The 16,114-nt window shown below is 40.4% G+C and overlaps 2 protein-coding genes across 2 annotated transcripts in view; one reads left to right on the top strand and one right to left on the bottom strand.

Moving 5' to 3' along the window:
• The window catches only part of LOC131689655 (5-hydroxytryptamine receptor 1A), a 172,232-nt gene that overhangs the window by 47,532 nt on the left and 108,586 nt on the right, over positions 1-16,114 (bottom strand). The gene's annotated exons all lie outside the window — the stretch shown is intronic.
• LOC131689656 (amine oxidase [flavin-containing] A) lies at positions 8,922-10,446 on the top strand. The gene is made up of 2 exons (XM_058974897.1): positions 8,922-10,110; positions 10,176-10,446. Exons 1-2 carry the CDS (start codon positions 8,922-8,924, stop codon positions 10,427-10,429), a joined length of 1,443 nt encoding a protein of 480 aa, XP_058830880.1. The 3' UTR covers positions 10,430-10,446.

The following is a 16,114-nucleotide window of genomic DNA, read 5'->3' on the forward strand; positions in this document are numbered from 1 at the left end:
TTGTCAGATTTTTTTTTTTCAATTTGTTTATTTGATAAGGCACGTATGCGTTAGCTTAAAGGTGCCATTTTTTCATTGTTTTACATTTTGAATTTCTTAAAACTAGGGGGTTACACATTTCAATATTATTTTGTTTTATATAATGAAACTAATAAAAACTTTACAGCTAATAAACAGCAATTTATAGAAGAGGGTATAATATAATATTCGTAAGATTTGTGGGACGGGTCATTTTGTGTGTTCTTTTTATAGTAATTCACTTTATGATTTTTAGAAGGGAGATTGTAGGAGAAATTAATTATTAACTAAGCGGAACATTTTACAAGCTTATTAGCTAGAAATAACTAGAGAGAGTGGTTCAAGATTAGGGGGAATTAATTAGGGCTATTTTATAGTAGTGGTACTGTTGTGCATTTCTTAACGAGATTAAATATTGATCAACTAAAACTAGAAGATAGGGGGGCACATAAGTTTTGGGAAGATATTCAAGGGGAGAAGGGGGTGAAGTCATACATCTGTGTATCAGAGACATGGGAGGGAGAGTGGACAAGGCTGAGGGGGGGGGGGTGAGATATAAACTTTCAGTTTCCGGCATCAGGAATTAACGGCCAGGATTACAGATTCGAACGGATTGATCAACTAAAACTAGAATATAGGGGGGGCACATAAGTTTTGGGAAGATATTCAAGGGGAGAAGTGGTGAAGTCATACATCTGTGTATCAGAGACATAGGAGAGAGGGTGGACAAGGCTGAACGGGGGGGATATAAACTTTCAGTTTCCGTCATCAGGAAGAAAACGGCCAGGATTACAGATTCGAACGGATGTATCAAGTATTGGGACGCCGGGCGGTTTTCCTCGAGCCGGCAGGGGCTCCTCCAGACGATTTCGTAGTACGGCTCAGATATGGATCGGAAACACACCGCGCTGCGCGTGTGATGTTGTACTGTAGATCTCGTGTTGTTGGTTCATTCGACAGATGTTTTGTCTCGTCTTGGAGTCGTATCAAACCATCGTTGGGGTACGGTAGGCGGAAGAGGGCACTTCTGGGAATGATAAGAGAAAAGATAGGGGCATTTAAATTTGGATATTGATGGTTTTTAGGAACGTGTATATAAGGAACATGTAGAGAATATCGCGGCTTGCTAGTACATCTCGAACCGGGACATTGGGTGACCTTCCTTGGGCCCGAAGGGAATCGAATAGTTGAGATCTGGCAGAACAGTACTCGGCGCATGCCCAGACAACATGTTCGATTTCGTGATAACCGTTACCACAAGCGCAGATACCGCTATCCACGAGCCCAATACGTCGGAGATGTGCGTCCAGCGTGAAGTGATTGGACATGAGCCGAGACATCACGCGATGTTGTCAGATCTGTTGTTGTACAACAATGGATTATCATATGGTTTTTCACGATCATCCGTTCCGATAGTATAAAGTCTTTTCGGGATCGAAACGTTCGTCTTTTTCCCCTCTGAATTCGGTTCAGTCAATAGTTGAAAGATTTTGACTAAAGAATTTATCTCTCAAAACTCTTGCGAAGTGGCCAAACATTATAGATAAATGATTCAGACACAGAGAGAAGATCTAAAAAAATTTCATACAACCAACAGCAGTGGTGCTAGAAAAAATGAATATTGTTCATCATAGACCTGCAATTAGAGCGCCGCAAACACGGGAAATATGCACACCAATATGCTTCAATCGTCTAATATCATTTCTAGCTCGTAATTCCACGAATTTGAACAACGACAAGTAAATATCGTTAATAGTGTGCTTTCGTTCACTCATGTTCAAATATCGAAGGGACTAATGTCGCTCTCAACCTCAAAGCGAAAACGAGTATGCGGAGGAAATAATGGAATTGAATTGCTTTGTCCTAGGCCCTTGTCTCATTTTGGTTTTCGCAAAGTTCTGGGGCTTTAGATGGTAGTGTCGCTGTCTTGTCATTTTTGCCGGATTTTGGTAAATAAAAAAAAATATTTTTCGACTCTGATGCAGACGAGACCGTAGAACACGAACGAGCTTCCTGATACTTGGATACTGAATCTCATTATTCCGATACAGTTATACCTCGATAGTACGTACAAATTCACTTCGTTTAGTGTACGTATTATCGAATCGTACGTACTATGGAATCACAAAAATAAATTTCAAAATAATACTTTTTATGTACAATTTTCCTGAAGATCGTATGAAACTAGCACATGATTCACAAAAGAGGTGTCTATATCTGTAAGTCATACGAGCCTCCATCGAAGCAGCTAGGCGTGCTTGATCCCAATCTCATCCATTCCATCAAAGTATTGTGTCTCCTAGAATGTAATGACATAATCAATTAGCGAAAAACTTTTTATCATTTTCATTACCTTCAAAGTTACTAAAAACTTGTTTGATGTTCGGAAAATTTCTCTAAATTTTACCTTCAAGTTATTAATATTTCTCTCATACTTTAGGAACATACCGTACATGCAAAAGTCTGACACTTTCCTGATTTTGTTAGTTATACTTCATTACAGTTAACTGTGAGTTTTTAAAACTTGCAGACACTCCTTGATGTTTGGAAGTTCTTCCAGAATTCTTTTAAATGTTCTTGAAGCTTCGTGAGCTTTCCAGAGATTCTAAAGATTTCATTCGAGGTTGAATTCGAGGTTTTTTGAAGTTTGCAGAATTATCCCGAGTTTGGTAAAATATGCGTGAATATCATGAGCACTCTGTTGTTTATAGAAATTGTATGAGCTCATAAAAATTCTCTGAAGTTTGAAGTAATTTCCTAAATTTTATACCACCTTCGAACTGTCAACCTTAAAGATATTTGAGATTCTCTGAAGTTTGACAAAAAAAATTAATGATCAGAATTTCGTACAAATTGTCTAAAGTTCTAAGGATCTCCTTGTATGTTAGCAAGCTCCCGAAATATATAAGACTTTCAAGATACTTGAAGCTTGTAGGATCCTTTTCAAACTTGATAAATTTTCATGATGCATTTGTGGTTTACTTAAACTTCGGAATACTTTGCTGAAGTATGCAGAACTACTCTGAGTAGCACAAAACTCTTGACAAAACCTCTCTAAAGAATGCAGAAGTAACATGAAACCCGTAAAACTTCTATAAAATTTGTCGCATTTTGTTGAAGTTTACAAAATCTAGCGAAAATTTTTTTGGTGGGTGTACGTACTATCGAAGCAAAATGTACGTACTATCGAGGGTACGTAGGGGAAATAGGGTAACAGTGGAACTATGAAAACGTATTGTTTTCATAGTTCCACTGTTACCCTCTTTCCCCTACTATAGAAGGTATATACTAACGAGGGTATGGACTATTGAGGTATACCTGTACTTAAAAAGAGCAACCCTTTGTCTATCCATGATTGCTGATGTACGCGTTGTTGTGGGTTCTTTAAGTTTTAAATAGCTTTATCGGAGATATTGGAGTCCACCAAGTAGCATTTTTGGGTCAAAGGTCTACCATTGATCATCTATTTGTAGTGCGGATAATATAGGAGAGCTGGAATGGATGAATTCCTGCTACCGTGATGTCCTTATACATAGAGAAGGCTTTTGATCGTGTCAATTTGAAGGTCCTTCCCGCGATACTAAAAGGTACAGTATCCTATTGAGACGTTGTCCTTCCGAAAAATTATTTTTTTAACGAAAGGTGTGCAGCACTGCGTCATTGATCGCGTTATAGCCTGCTTGATCGGTGAGACCTTGTGACAGAGGGAGCTTTCCCAGTCCAGTAGTCCTATTATTTTCAATCTTGTGATAGAAGCAGTTTTAAAGGCGGTCGAAGAACTGGGAATCTTTCTTCTAAACCAAGGGGGGCACATAAAGCGTCCTATTACTCTTGCCTATGAAAATTGCAGTATTGTAGAGAAACCCAAGCGTCTGGAGACTGTCTTAAAGTGTATTAATGAGTGCCTGGTGTCCATAGCACTGGAATTGAATGGAAGCAAATGTCGGGTTATAGTTAGGAATCCCAATGGTCCATCGACTGCCCAGAAAAAAAAACATGTTTCGAACCACCTAGCCTTTCTCATGTGTCCAAACTACGATTCCATGGCTGGTTATGTTCAATAAAATGATGGAAATGTATATTGAATATTCCCATACATGTGTCGACGCTGAAATACTTGAACCCAGAGGCGGACCCCGGAGGAGGGTCCGCCGACAATTTTAAACGAGAAATTTTAAGCTTTTTTTTCGAGTTTATAGGGTTACTGTGCCTAATTCATCTTAGCTCCTCTATTCATCCCACCCATTTGAGCACATTAGTAACACAGCAGTATCTGCTATCTCTATTCAACGCATTAGTTCAAATGGTAGGATGAATAAGGGTGCGTAGTACTCGACTTTTCATTTCGTTCAAACGCGAGTATTTTACATTTTCCAAGTCAGATTTTTTATTCATCTGCTTCTTAGAAACGAAGCAAAGATATTGATAGTCTACTTTCTACTTCTGCCGTAGTCAGACATACAATCGAGCCAAGTGAACAACAGGCCTCTCGATCTGGTGTGCATTGTCTCGAGAACAAAGGAAATATCGGATTATTCTTGTCATAATGAGTAAAGTTGACGAAAAAGCTCTACTCCAACCCAACGCTGCGGTCGTTGACTTTAAATTTTGTTTAAAACGACCGAGTTTTAGTGAAGTGCAATACCTTCTGAAGGTAAAAATGCAACTTAGGCTTGCGGAAGTCTTGTACCTTCAGTATCATCATCTTCGCAATGTAGTGTTAATATCATTCAACACGTTAGCACAAGCCGAGCGTTTCGTTTTGAAGAACAACTTAAAACACGTGGTTGAAAGTGACAACGTTGGAATTAAGATTCCCGTATACATTGAGAATGATTATATAGATGTAAGGTTATATGACCTATCACCTCGTACCCCTCCTGAGCCAATTGCAAAATACATGTCGTAATACGGAGAAGTAGAATCCGTTACACCTGATACTTGGAGAAACTTCTTCCAGGGTACTCCAAACGGCGTTTTTATAGTGAGGATGCGGATTGAAAGGCCTATATCCTCCTACTTGACAATAAAACTTAAAACTCACGGAACTACAATTATGCAAACTACGCTATGCACCCATGAGGGGCAAACTCCTACGTGCAAGTATTGTAATCAGACAGCTCATCATGGACAACCTTGCGCGGAAGATGCAGAGGAAAATGCATCTCAACCGATTGCCAACTCATCTACGGCAAACCAACCTAAAACAGAGTTTTCAATACCAATGCCTGAACCACAAACGGTGGCCAAATTTGTGGCAGCTGATCAGACCATAATGACAACCGCAAAAGAATCATCCAGCACCACAAAAGCAACTGTAAGCAACATCGGCAACGAATGCAGTAACAATGACGACGGATTTAAACTGATCAACAATAAGTGCAAGAAGCAAGGGAGAACATCTGATCCCGGACACCAAGCCAACTTCGACCGGGACGTGAAAAACAAGAGAGAATTAAATGACCCCCTGACACTGTTTGCCAACAGACATCGCGAAAAAAGGTCTCCGCTCGCAATAAAAAGTTGCGCGCACGAGATCCAATTAAGTAATTCTTGTTTGTATTTTTATTTTTACATGTATTGTAAACGTATAAAAGATCCACGGCTCCGTTAAGCTACCGCTATGAGCCGTGTCAAATAAACGAATTAAAAAAAGATGTTACCTATTTAAGCGCAATCCAATCACTGTAAGCCGAGTTATCAGAGAAATAGTGTGACATCGTGACTAATGAGATGAATAAGGGCCCGTCTACCCTATCACATCTCAACGTTTCATGCATTTTCGACTTCGTCTCATCAGAAACCGACACTAACGACAGATTAGAACAGACTTTGTGTTTGAATCGAACGACTGGTCAAACGCGATGTCCTGTACGAGCAGAAGTTCTGTTTATGCCGATGAGACATAATGAAGGAGAAACTTGTCTTGGCTTAGCAGGCCTATATGAAAGCACTATGGAGAAAAAGGGCAAAAAATTTTGGTAAAACCAGTCTTTGTACGTTAAGTGCACAAATCCTAACTTTAAAAAAAATTGAAATAATGGTGGTTCCAGTTTGTATGCGAATTTGCTGTGTAGCAGCACTCTTCAATCCGTAATTCCGGAACCGGAAGTCAAATCAATAAAAAACATTCAATAGTAGCCGATGGAAAGGTCGTACCTTTCACTTGAGACTAATTTTGTGCGAATCGGTCCAGCCATCTCTGAGAAATAGAGGTGACATTTTTTGACATATATTCATACACACATACACACACAGACATTTTCCGATCTCGACGAACTGAGTCGAATGGTACATGACACTCGGCCCTCCGGGCCCAGATTATGATGGGCACGTTCAGAGTGATTGCATAATCTTTCTATGTGAGAAAGGCAGAAAATTATTGAAAACTCAATCGGCGTACCTCTGAGTCGATTCCTAACCTAACCGAGAGACTGTTCCAAATTTGAATCAAATCGGATGGCCCTAGAAATTTATATGAATATTTTCGGCAATTCGCACGAAGCACGAAGGTACATTTTCACTGCTAGGTTGCACTAAATGCATCACGACAAGTGGAAATAAGAAAGATTATTTTATTGTCCAAAACTTTGCCGAAGACTGTGATTCAATCCAACACCCTTTAGAGAATTTATTAAACTTTTAATGAGGTGATGTCAGTGTTGTGTGTATTGTTAATACATGGTAATGTACGTGAGGATCGACTACAAAACTAACTCAGACATCATTAAGACTTTAATAACTTTTCCCAGAAAAGTTGGATTGATTTGCAGTCTTCGGTAAAGTTGTAGACAATATAATTATCTTTGTTATGTTCACTTGCAGTGATAAACTGATGCATGCAGTGGCACCAATTAATAACCATTAAAGTCTTCATGTAAATTGTCGAAAAATCCCAAACAAGTACGAACACGACGAGAAACCTAGTGTTGTTACGAAGAAAAACTATCGCGAAGAAAAGCCGTCTTCATCAACTGTGTTTTTGGGGCCATAACTCTTTGAAAGCAGCAACGAAACCGTCAGCACTACATCCAAGACCTTGCCGTCCGTTATTCACCTGGTAAGATTCCATTCCATTCAAGTATGCAGCGCTACGGGGAGCGATCCTTTTCCCAATGGCTAGAATTGGAAAAGGACAAGCAAAAATTGCACTTAGAGCTTGAAAATATGTATACTTTTAGCGAATCCTCTGACACTGCATGGTTTCACGCAACATATTATTATTCATGTTGTTAATACCAATTAAGAAAATCGAGTCCAATATGTTACAAATACTGAAATATCTATACAGAGTAGAATTTAATGCAAAATTCATCCCGTTTATTTTCCAACTTTTAATATGAAGGATTTCCAATTGGTCACAGTTGGGTTAGTTATGCACGAGTTAAGTATGCTCCAACAACAACAAGTGCACTCTAAGCTCTTTTCGATGATTTGTTTTGAATACAGGATCGAATCACAACACCAAAATTCCAATCATACTAGGAAATAGACAAACCAATTGACGGTTTCTCCTAGTGGAACTAATCTGCCCAAAGTCAACTTCATTCGCGAGAACGGACAACACCCTAATCAGCATGTTTGTGTACAGTACACGGATCGTTGATGCGATAACACGACAACACCCAATCCCCACCCGGCGTACGGTAGTTGGTGACATGTCACCTCCACCCGAAACAAAAGCCCTGGCCACGGCTAATGGTGCCGACAAATGGACGGTACGGGATGAATGAAAGTGAAACGAATCGAGCCACGGCTCGTTTAACGTCGCACGCGTCAACTTGATGGTGCCCGAAAAGCCAGACACAATAAAGATATAACATCATCCCAATTCCGCCGGTCTCGGGAACAGTGTCGTCTCGTCTGGCAAGCCGGTTACTATTTCAGTTCATCCCTCATTGGCAGCTGCTCCATGGCGATGACTTCACCAGGACGCACAGCAATGATGGTGATGAATATGCTGGGGACACGTTGGCTAATGCTACATGCATATATCGGCAGCAACAAACAACACACAACATTGTGATGAAGCACGCGTCCTTCGTCCTATTTGCTGTAGAGCCACTCGGCACAGTATCGCTAGGAAGCTATTGTGCGTATGGAATGTTTTCGTATTCATGGAAAAATAGAAGACCCCACTCACACGATGGATAGTGGGAGGTCCTTCTGTCCGAATCGGCTATTTTTTGCTATGGATTTGGACAAAAACAAACCAAAAATATAAGTAAACAATTTTGCTTTCCTGGAAACCATTCCTCATACTACAAAAAGATATGAAAGTCTATGAAAAAATACAGATAATAGATCCATATAACGACCCTCAGACTAGACATAGAAATTCGTCAACCGGAAGTGTGTGATATGGCAATGTTGATTGATCCATTCTGATCCGCTAAGAAAAACGAGATAACAGAGCTAGTGACCCACTACCCCGCCAAAGTAAACGGTGATCCATGTCAGAGTGCAATCGCTCGCAGCTCGGTGGGAGTCTTTTCCAAACACTAAAACCATCAATCATAGTTAATGCGTGCAAGATTGTCGTGACTTCTATTTATCAAAGTGACACCCAGCCGTCCCCATGTGTAGCGGACTGGTACGGACTGGTTTCCCGTAGCATTGCTCGTTTCGGGGAAATCGCGCACCTTCTGGCCAAATTTGTTTGCGCCTAGGATAAAATATAGCGATGCGACACGTGACAAAAAGGCTACTACTTCATGTTTGTGCTCGGGGATGATGAATGACCTATTATTGGAGCCTAATTTATCTTAATGACTAAGATATTTGCTAAATCAGTCAGAATAATTTACCATGCATATATTGTCAAGGTCAACAGGCAGCTCCCAAAATCCAGTACTCCTTGAACGTGACGACCAATTTTCGACAGTTTCGCGCCCGCTAAATTTATGTCAGAAAATCTCGATATCTACGACGTAATTATCATCGGAGCCGGCCTATCCGGACTCTGCGCAGCCAAACATATTCGGGAGAAATGTAAAAACGTTAGCATTAAGCTGCTGGAACAGTCGGAGGCAGCGGGTGGCCTGCTGGATGGATTTAAGTCACGATGGATCACATCGCAGAATTTTCACGCCACTGAGCTTTGCCGAGAGCTTGGTGTTACGTTGGTGGAATTAGGACAAACGGTTTCATCGCAACAGGATGGGACGCGCCACGTGACGCCGTTTAAGGGGTTTGTTTTTGGCCGGCTCGCCAAAATAGAAAGTGACCGGTTGATGGCGGAAATCGATGCGCTCTGTTCGAGTCGATTTGTTATCGAGGATCCGATGAATATGAATGCGTTTCTCGAGCGAAAACTGTTGATGGAAGTGTCGAAAGAGTTCTTTCGTTTTCTTATCAAAATCAGCTGTGGATTCTACCCGGAGGAACTGACCGTGACGGATTGGCAAAAGTTCTGCCGGTCACTGTCGTCGATGAGAAATGCGTACGAGATGCTAGCGTATAGTGAGACTCATTTGGTACCAGTTGGAGGGTGGAGCGAACTGGTGACGAAGCTAGTCGAAACAGTTGGGGTGGAAAATATAGCATTTTCGCATAAAATCACTCGACTGAAAAGTACTGAAGAGGATATTGTCTTGGTAAGCGATGAGAAAGGGCACAGCTTGAGAGCTAGAACCGTCATTTGTGCTGTTTCGTGTAATGACCTGGTCCAGATACACTTCGTTCCATCATCAGAGCGGTTCAAAGTACCAAGCATGAATGCGAACATCACACACGTGACCAACTTTAGGATACAATATCAATCTTGTTTGTGGAGGAATCATGGATTTTCGGGTAGCATTTTCCTACCGCCTTATCGAATAATCTGTTTCGAAAGGAACGATAAAACCCTTGAGGGTAGCTTTTTCCATACGGCAAACTTGAGTTATCATGAAACCCGATGTGCCATTCTTAGCATACTCAGTCTGAAAATGCGTTGCCGCACCTTGCTGTATCCATTAAATTTTGAGTCGGTTCGGCAAGATTTGCCATTCCACTTCGAAGTTCCACCGACCTTCGCTCGAAGAATTATATTTTCTTCCTCCAATGCTAGCTGCTGGTTCCGAGGATACATCAATGGATCCGTTCAAGCAGGTAAGCAATAAATCCACTTCACAATGCAGATTCTTATCGTTAATTGCCGCTTTATCACTCCGCAGGAATCAAAGCAGCCGTACTGGTCCTGCTTGAAGTACGGCCTCAGGCCGTTCGATACAAGGACGTTACGGATATGCAGTGCTTGCATTTCAAATATTTCCCACAACGTACTTCGTTCGAGCAGTTCTGGTATTCGGTCAATCTCTCGAGTGTAGGCCGATTGGTGGCGGCTATCGGCACGATTGCTGCCTCGTTTCTTATGGTTTTGGGGCTGGCCAGAAATCTTTCCGGGTTGGATGCAATTGAATCTGAGTAAATTTATCGTGAAGAGAAATACTGTGAATAAAATGAAAAGAATGGTATTTGTGTTCTTAATTTTGATTTATTATACTGACGAGTATTCATTGCGAATAGATATAACATTAGTAGTACAGATGTTATTCTGGAGAAAATCAGAAATTAACATTGATTAGATGGTCGGTGTTAAGTCAGACTGGACTAAACCACAAAACATCAAAAGATGGGTTAATGATAGCACTGGATAAAAAATTTCTTCAGCAACATTCAGTGCAGACGTTCAAGTTAAAAGTGTGAACATTTTTGATGTATGTTGGTTTCTTGCCAGCGAAATTAAACATGAAGGTCATGCTGTCAACTCCTCTTCGACTGTATTCATGAAACCATCCGCGTAACATAGTAGGCGAGCTTTCGTCTGGAGTAGGACGCTGTTTTTGCAGTCGGTTTTCTGCTGTGAATTTTTAATGAAAAAAAAACCTGGTTTAATCCACATAGTGGATGCATTTCTCATTTCTCCAAATTATAATTTCATGGCTGGATCAATGTAATTGTGGAAATTTCTGTTTCGTTCTTAGTACATCTTACACCTATATACAATGGCTCGCCAGTCACGAGCTTGATAAGCTACGTGTCGACGCTGTAACACTTGAAACAAAAAAATAAATTGCTAAATTATTTAGGCATGCGAAGGTGGGTGTGTGACGAGGATTAAAAACCCACAACCACCATCCCGCACCTTATTTTGGTAAAAGCGATGGGAATGAGAAAGGTGTTGACCTGTGAAAGGTGCGATGGGATGGTGCTATGAGGAAAGTGTGAATGAGAGGGATTTGAGGGAGTCTTAGGGGCCGTACACAAATGACGTAGCTTTTTTTCGGCGATTTTTGACCCCTCCCTCCCCCCACGTAGCATTTGGTCACAAAATTCTAACCTCCCCCTCGTAAATAACGTAGCATTTACCTACCCCCTCCCCCTCATCCCATGCAAAGCGCCCGGGAGATGAAAAAAATTACATATGTTTTTCAATTATTTTAAATACCTACATGTCCTTTCAAAATGTTTGACGACTTTTATCAACATTTTCATTATAACAGCAAATTGCGTGTAAAATAAGCCCATTTCATGACAAATATAGTGTTGATAGTTTTGTTTTGAATTTTATAAGTCAAAGGGAGCATGAGGAGAAGTTCTCTCAGTTCACAATCGTGCAGCCGCCAATGATTGTAAGAAGCATACGTTCATCTAAATTACTAAATTTTGTTTGGTTGAATCCGAAGTGAAAATTTAATTCAGCTTTCAAACTAAGTCTACTAATTAGCAACAGCTAACTAATGTAGCTAGTTAAATCCGCATACAAAATCTTTTTGTATTTTCGCGAACTTGCAATTCCGCGAATCGTAAAATTTACCTCATGAAAAACCGCATCAAAAGTAACTTGTTTGAATTTAAATTTATTTCTCTTGGGAATGGATGATCATTAAATTGTTTTCTCTAAACAATGGGTTTTAAACTTAATGCTACGTCGCACAACTTCTGACCCTACCCTCCCCCTCGTCACACTTCGTCACAAATTTGGCATACCCTCCCTACCCCCCAAAATGCTACGTCATTTATGCATGGCCCCTTAATGTGTGGTATCACATCACCATCCTGTGACATTTATTTATTTATTTAATTAATTAATTCATCTGACAACACAGTCTTAATGAATAAACGAAAATCTAATTATAGTAACGAAGATCGCGATATTTTCTGCGCGAATTTGTGCGACGGTTCTCCAAAGGCTCAACTGTGGCGAAATTTCGCATACATGCTGATATCGGTTCGTTGAATCCAAACACCGTGCGATGAAACCTTGGCTGAAGCCAGCCAGTGGAGCGTAGAGGTCGTTGCGAAGCTCGGAAGTTAATAAGTGATAGAATCTATGGAGAGTCGATTTCTGCGTTGATCACCTTCGCCACAAACACTGCTTGTTGAATTTTCCTGCGTGGGTCGAGTCCGATCAGTCGGCATCGATTTGGGTACGGTGGTAGATCCAAAGGACTCCACCAGGGAAGGTCTCGTAGAGCAAGCCGAACAAATCTTTTCTGCACACGTTCAATTCGTAGATTCCAAACAAACTGGTGAGGAATCCAAATCAGACTGGCATTTTCGAGTAGTGGGCGAACCAACGAACAGTATAACGCCTTCAAGCAGTGCGAATCCTTAAAGTCCCGGCCGATTTTGGAAATAAACCCGAGTTGTCGAGTAACTTTCGAGATTAGAGCTGAGCGGTGCAGATTGAAGGTTAGCTTAGCATCCAATAAGACGCCTCTATTGAGCCTTTGCCCCTTGATCTGGTAGTCGTAAAGTATAGGATTGACTATGCGGTGGAAAGTTATTATCTGATATTTTGGGATGTTAACAATGAGCCAATTTCTACGACACCAGCCGACGAATGTATCCAGAAGCTCTTGAAGCCGAACGCACTCGTCGATATTGCGGACTACGAGGTATAACTTCAGGTCATCAGCGTAAACCAGTTTGCATCTAAAACCAAGAAGCAAAGCTGCGTCGTTGAAGAATAGCACAAACAGTAGTGGCCCCATGTTGCTGCCCTGTGGGACCCCAGATTTGTTCGTAAACTGAGAAGAGACACAAGAGCCAAGCTGCACACGTAGAACTCTATCACGCAAGTAAGAACTCAGCCATTTAACAAAATTGCGCGACGCACCCAACCTGGACATTTTCTTTAAATGTATTCGATGGCCGATTCGGTCAAATGCTGCTTTTAAGTCGGTGTATACTGCATCAATTTGTTCCTTTTCCTTTATCTGCGAGGGAGGGTTGAGGGAATGGAGTTATTCCCCTGCTAAAATCCAGAATATATATTTTAGGCAAAACAATTGATCTAGATTAAGTGGACGATTTTCGGAGTGATGGCATAACCTTTCTATATGAGAGGCAAAAATGTGCCGAATCAATCAAGTCCAAGAAAGTCAAACTTACGCCAAATCATTTTCAGATTGCATGAAATCTCGACGTTTCATTCATTTTAAAGACATTTGGCATCAAAATTACAAATTCAATTTGGAAATTTTCCTATACTCCCCCTTTCAACATTTTGCAGTTCCTGTTTCTATGGAATCAAGAACGGTTGTTGGTGGCCAATGTGGTCAAAGCGACATCAGTCCAAATCCAAATACAGTTGCACCCATTTTAATAAGTTTGCTGCCGGCTCTTTAATAGCATTTTTCACCTTTTTGACTTGAGTACAAGTAGAGAAATAATCAAATTAAAAATGGGTTTAAGTTAGCTAAGTATTTTAGTAGTAGCTAGCACACAATTTTTTTATTTGAAGGCAACATATATTTATACTTGACTAACGAGAGGAACATCGTTGATCAGGGCCGGCGGTTCCCGTGGGTAGTATAGGTAGTTTTTCCCACTCGGAAATAACCGAGAGGTGAAATACCCACTCGAAAGTTTGGAACAAACTAAAACTTGAAATTAACCGCATATTTGTCTTGCGCACAAAATGCATGCGTCTGAAATTCTCGATGCACAATAATATCATTTTTATTGAGATACAAATTTCTTTAGACTTACAATTTAAATTTCTTGAAAATATGGTATAATAACTAGGATTTGTTTAAAATTTAAACTTATTTTCTAGTAATACTAAGAGGAATATATTTTGAGACATCTTAAAACAAGAAATTCAGATCGATATGCAGAAAAAATATTAGTGCATTTTTATTCAGACTAAAGGATACAGTTAAAAATATTTTCAAAGACTAGATATACAATTTGTTATTTTTTTAAAGCTCGAACTATTATATTAACAATTGAAACAAGGAGAAATACTATTAGACTTATTATATGAAAGGCAAAACATGCACAAGGGGAATTGATTTCAACATCAGACTAGCAGAGACCGAATCAGGAAAAGTGAAGAGAGGGCGAACAACAACGTTAGGGAAAAGAAGAAATTAAACTTGCAGCTTTTTTGGCAAACGGAAGAATACTACAGGACTTTATGAACCGGATCGCCGACTGCCCGCCGTGGATCCACTGGGAACTCTTTTGGGACCAGATTTCCCGGTAGCATATCATCCAAATGAGAAGAGATAATGAAATTTGGCTATCTATCGTGTTTAAAAATCTGTATATGAGAAACAGATAGGAAGATCGAGGATAGCTAGTACATCTCTGACTGGAACGAGGCCGAAGGGATTCGTTTAACGGAGATCTGGCGCTAGGACATTAGGCGCAAGACCAGAGAACATGTTTAATGTTGCGATAGCTGTCACCATAAGCGCAGAGACGCAACGATCTCCACGACCACACTACACCGGAGATGCTCATCCAATATATAATGACTGGGCATGACCCGAGATATCATCCGAATGATATCATGAACCTTATCCATCCCCTTGAACCAAGGCTTGCTTGTGCCTTTGGGATTCCTAAGCTTCACGTTCCACAAAATATGCCAATTTTCGAGCGTCCTCTGACAAGAAATACTCAAAAACTCTTTGAAGCTACGCGATCTTTCATGAATATCACCTTCTAATGCCTAACTGTACGCGTTTTCTCATTACCATTCTAATCTAAGTGTCCGCCTTCTCATTACCCGGAATGGAGCAAGAGAATTCAAACTAAGGTAATCTGATATGATTTTTTAGATAAAGATATAAGGAATTCCCATAGTTATCCCAGAAAATGCAAGGAGTGCTTTCCATGATCCATCGAATGGAGAGCATCCTTGGAACTGTAACGATGTGGACATGGTCGTTGATTGGTAAATATAAAACCATCAGTTTTGTGGGGAGAATGTAGGCAGCACACCCTCACCACTACTGTCATAATAATTAGCATAGAAGCGATGCATAGCTGTCATCATCTAACGAACGCTACAGTAATATGCGCACTACAACATGCTGTCATATAAATTTGTGTGTTCAACAATTATGCATCATTGCGTTTAAAAAAAGTATTATCATTTCATCGCGAAACATCAATTATTTGAGTGAAGATCTATTTGGAATGTAGTTGTCGCCAAAAATGGATCAACGGTTGAATGAAATACACAAAGTAGGACCTAGCCACCATATGAAACATTATTTCTCTAGTTAATCCATCGACAAACCGGTACCAATAACCGTGTTTTCAGCATTCATTAAGTTTTTCATTTGCGTTTCTAAAGTTCAAACAACATTCTAACATGTCAATGTTAGAACATGATATGTTCAACATGTCTAAAGTTCAAAGGAATATTCAAAAAGTGCCATTCGCGTATAATTCTGAGTGCTCTCTACCCAGCACGAAGTGGGAGATTGTCCACTGCTGTTTGCGTCGCATCTCGTTTCGTATGAGCTTTAATCGCATTGTCGATAATCAAGCCAGTTAAAACCTTGTATGCTTCCACCGGAGGAATTTATTGTTTTGATTCGATTGTTTCGGATATAGTGGACGCGTAGCTGATCCAATCAATAGGTACACTAATTGAGGTCGAGTACAATGATAAATCCAACGCGCTTGGCCGTGGTAGTGAAGTAGTCTCGATCATATTGAAATTGTCGCTAATATCATGCAGTTAGATAGATCGATTATCAACGTGAAGACAACCCTATGGTATACCGTGGGAGTTGGTCTTATTGAACCAGCTGAGGTGCGATGTAAAGGGGAACAATGTCTGCTTTTGATTCGGACTTGGTAACTG

The sequence above is a fragment of the Topomyia yanbarensis genome, chromosome 3 (assembly GCF_030247195.1).
Source record: "Topomyia yanbarensis strain Yona2022 chromosome 3, ASM3024719v1, whole genome shotgun sequence".
Lineage (NCBI taxonomy): Eukaryota > Metazoa > Arthropoda > Insecta > Diptera > Culicidae > Topomyia > Topomyia yanbarensis.

Bases quoted from the DNA above. Each gene is read 5' to 3' on its own strand.
- LOC131689656 (XM_058974897.1), top strand. From the start codon at position 8,922: ATGTCAGAAAATCTCGATATCTACGACGTAATTATCATCGGAGCCGGC. The intron at 10,111-10,175 runs GTAAGCAATAAA...ATCACTCCGCAG, and splicing joins CAATGGATCCGTTCAAGCAG to GAATCAAAGCAGCCGTACTG.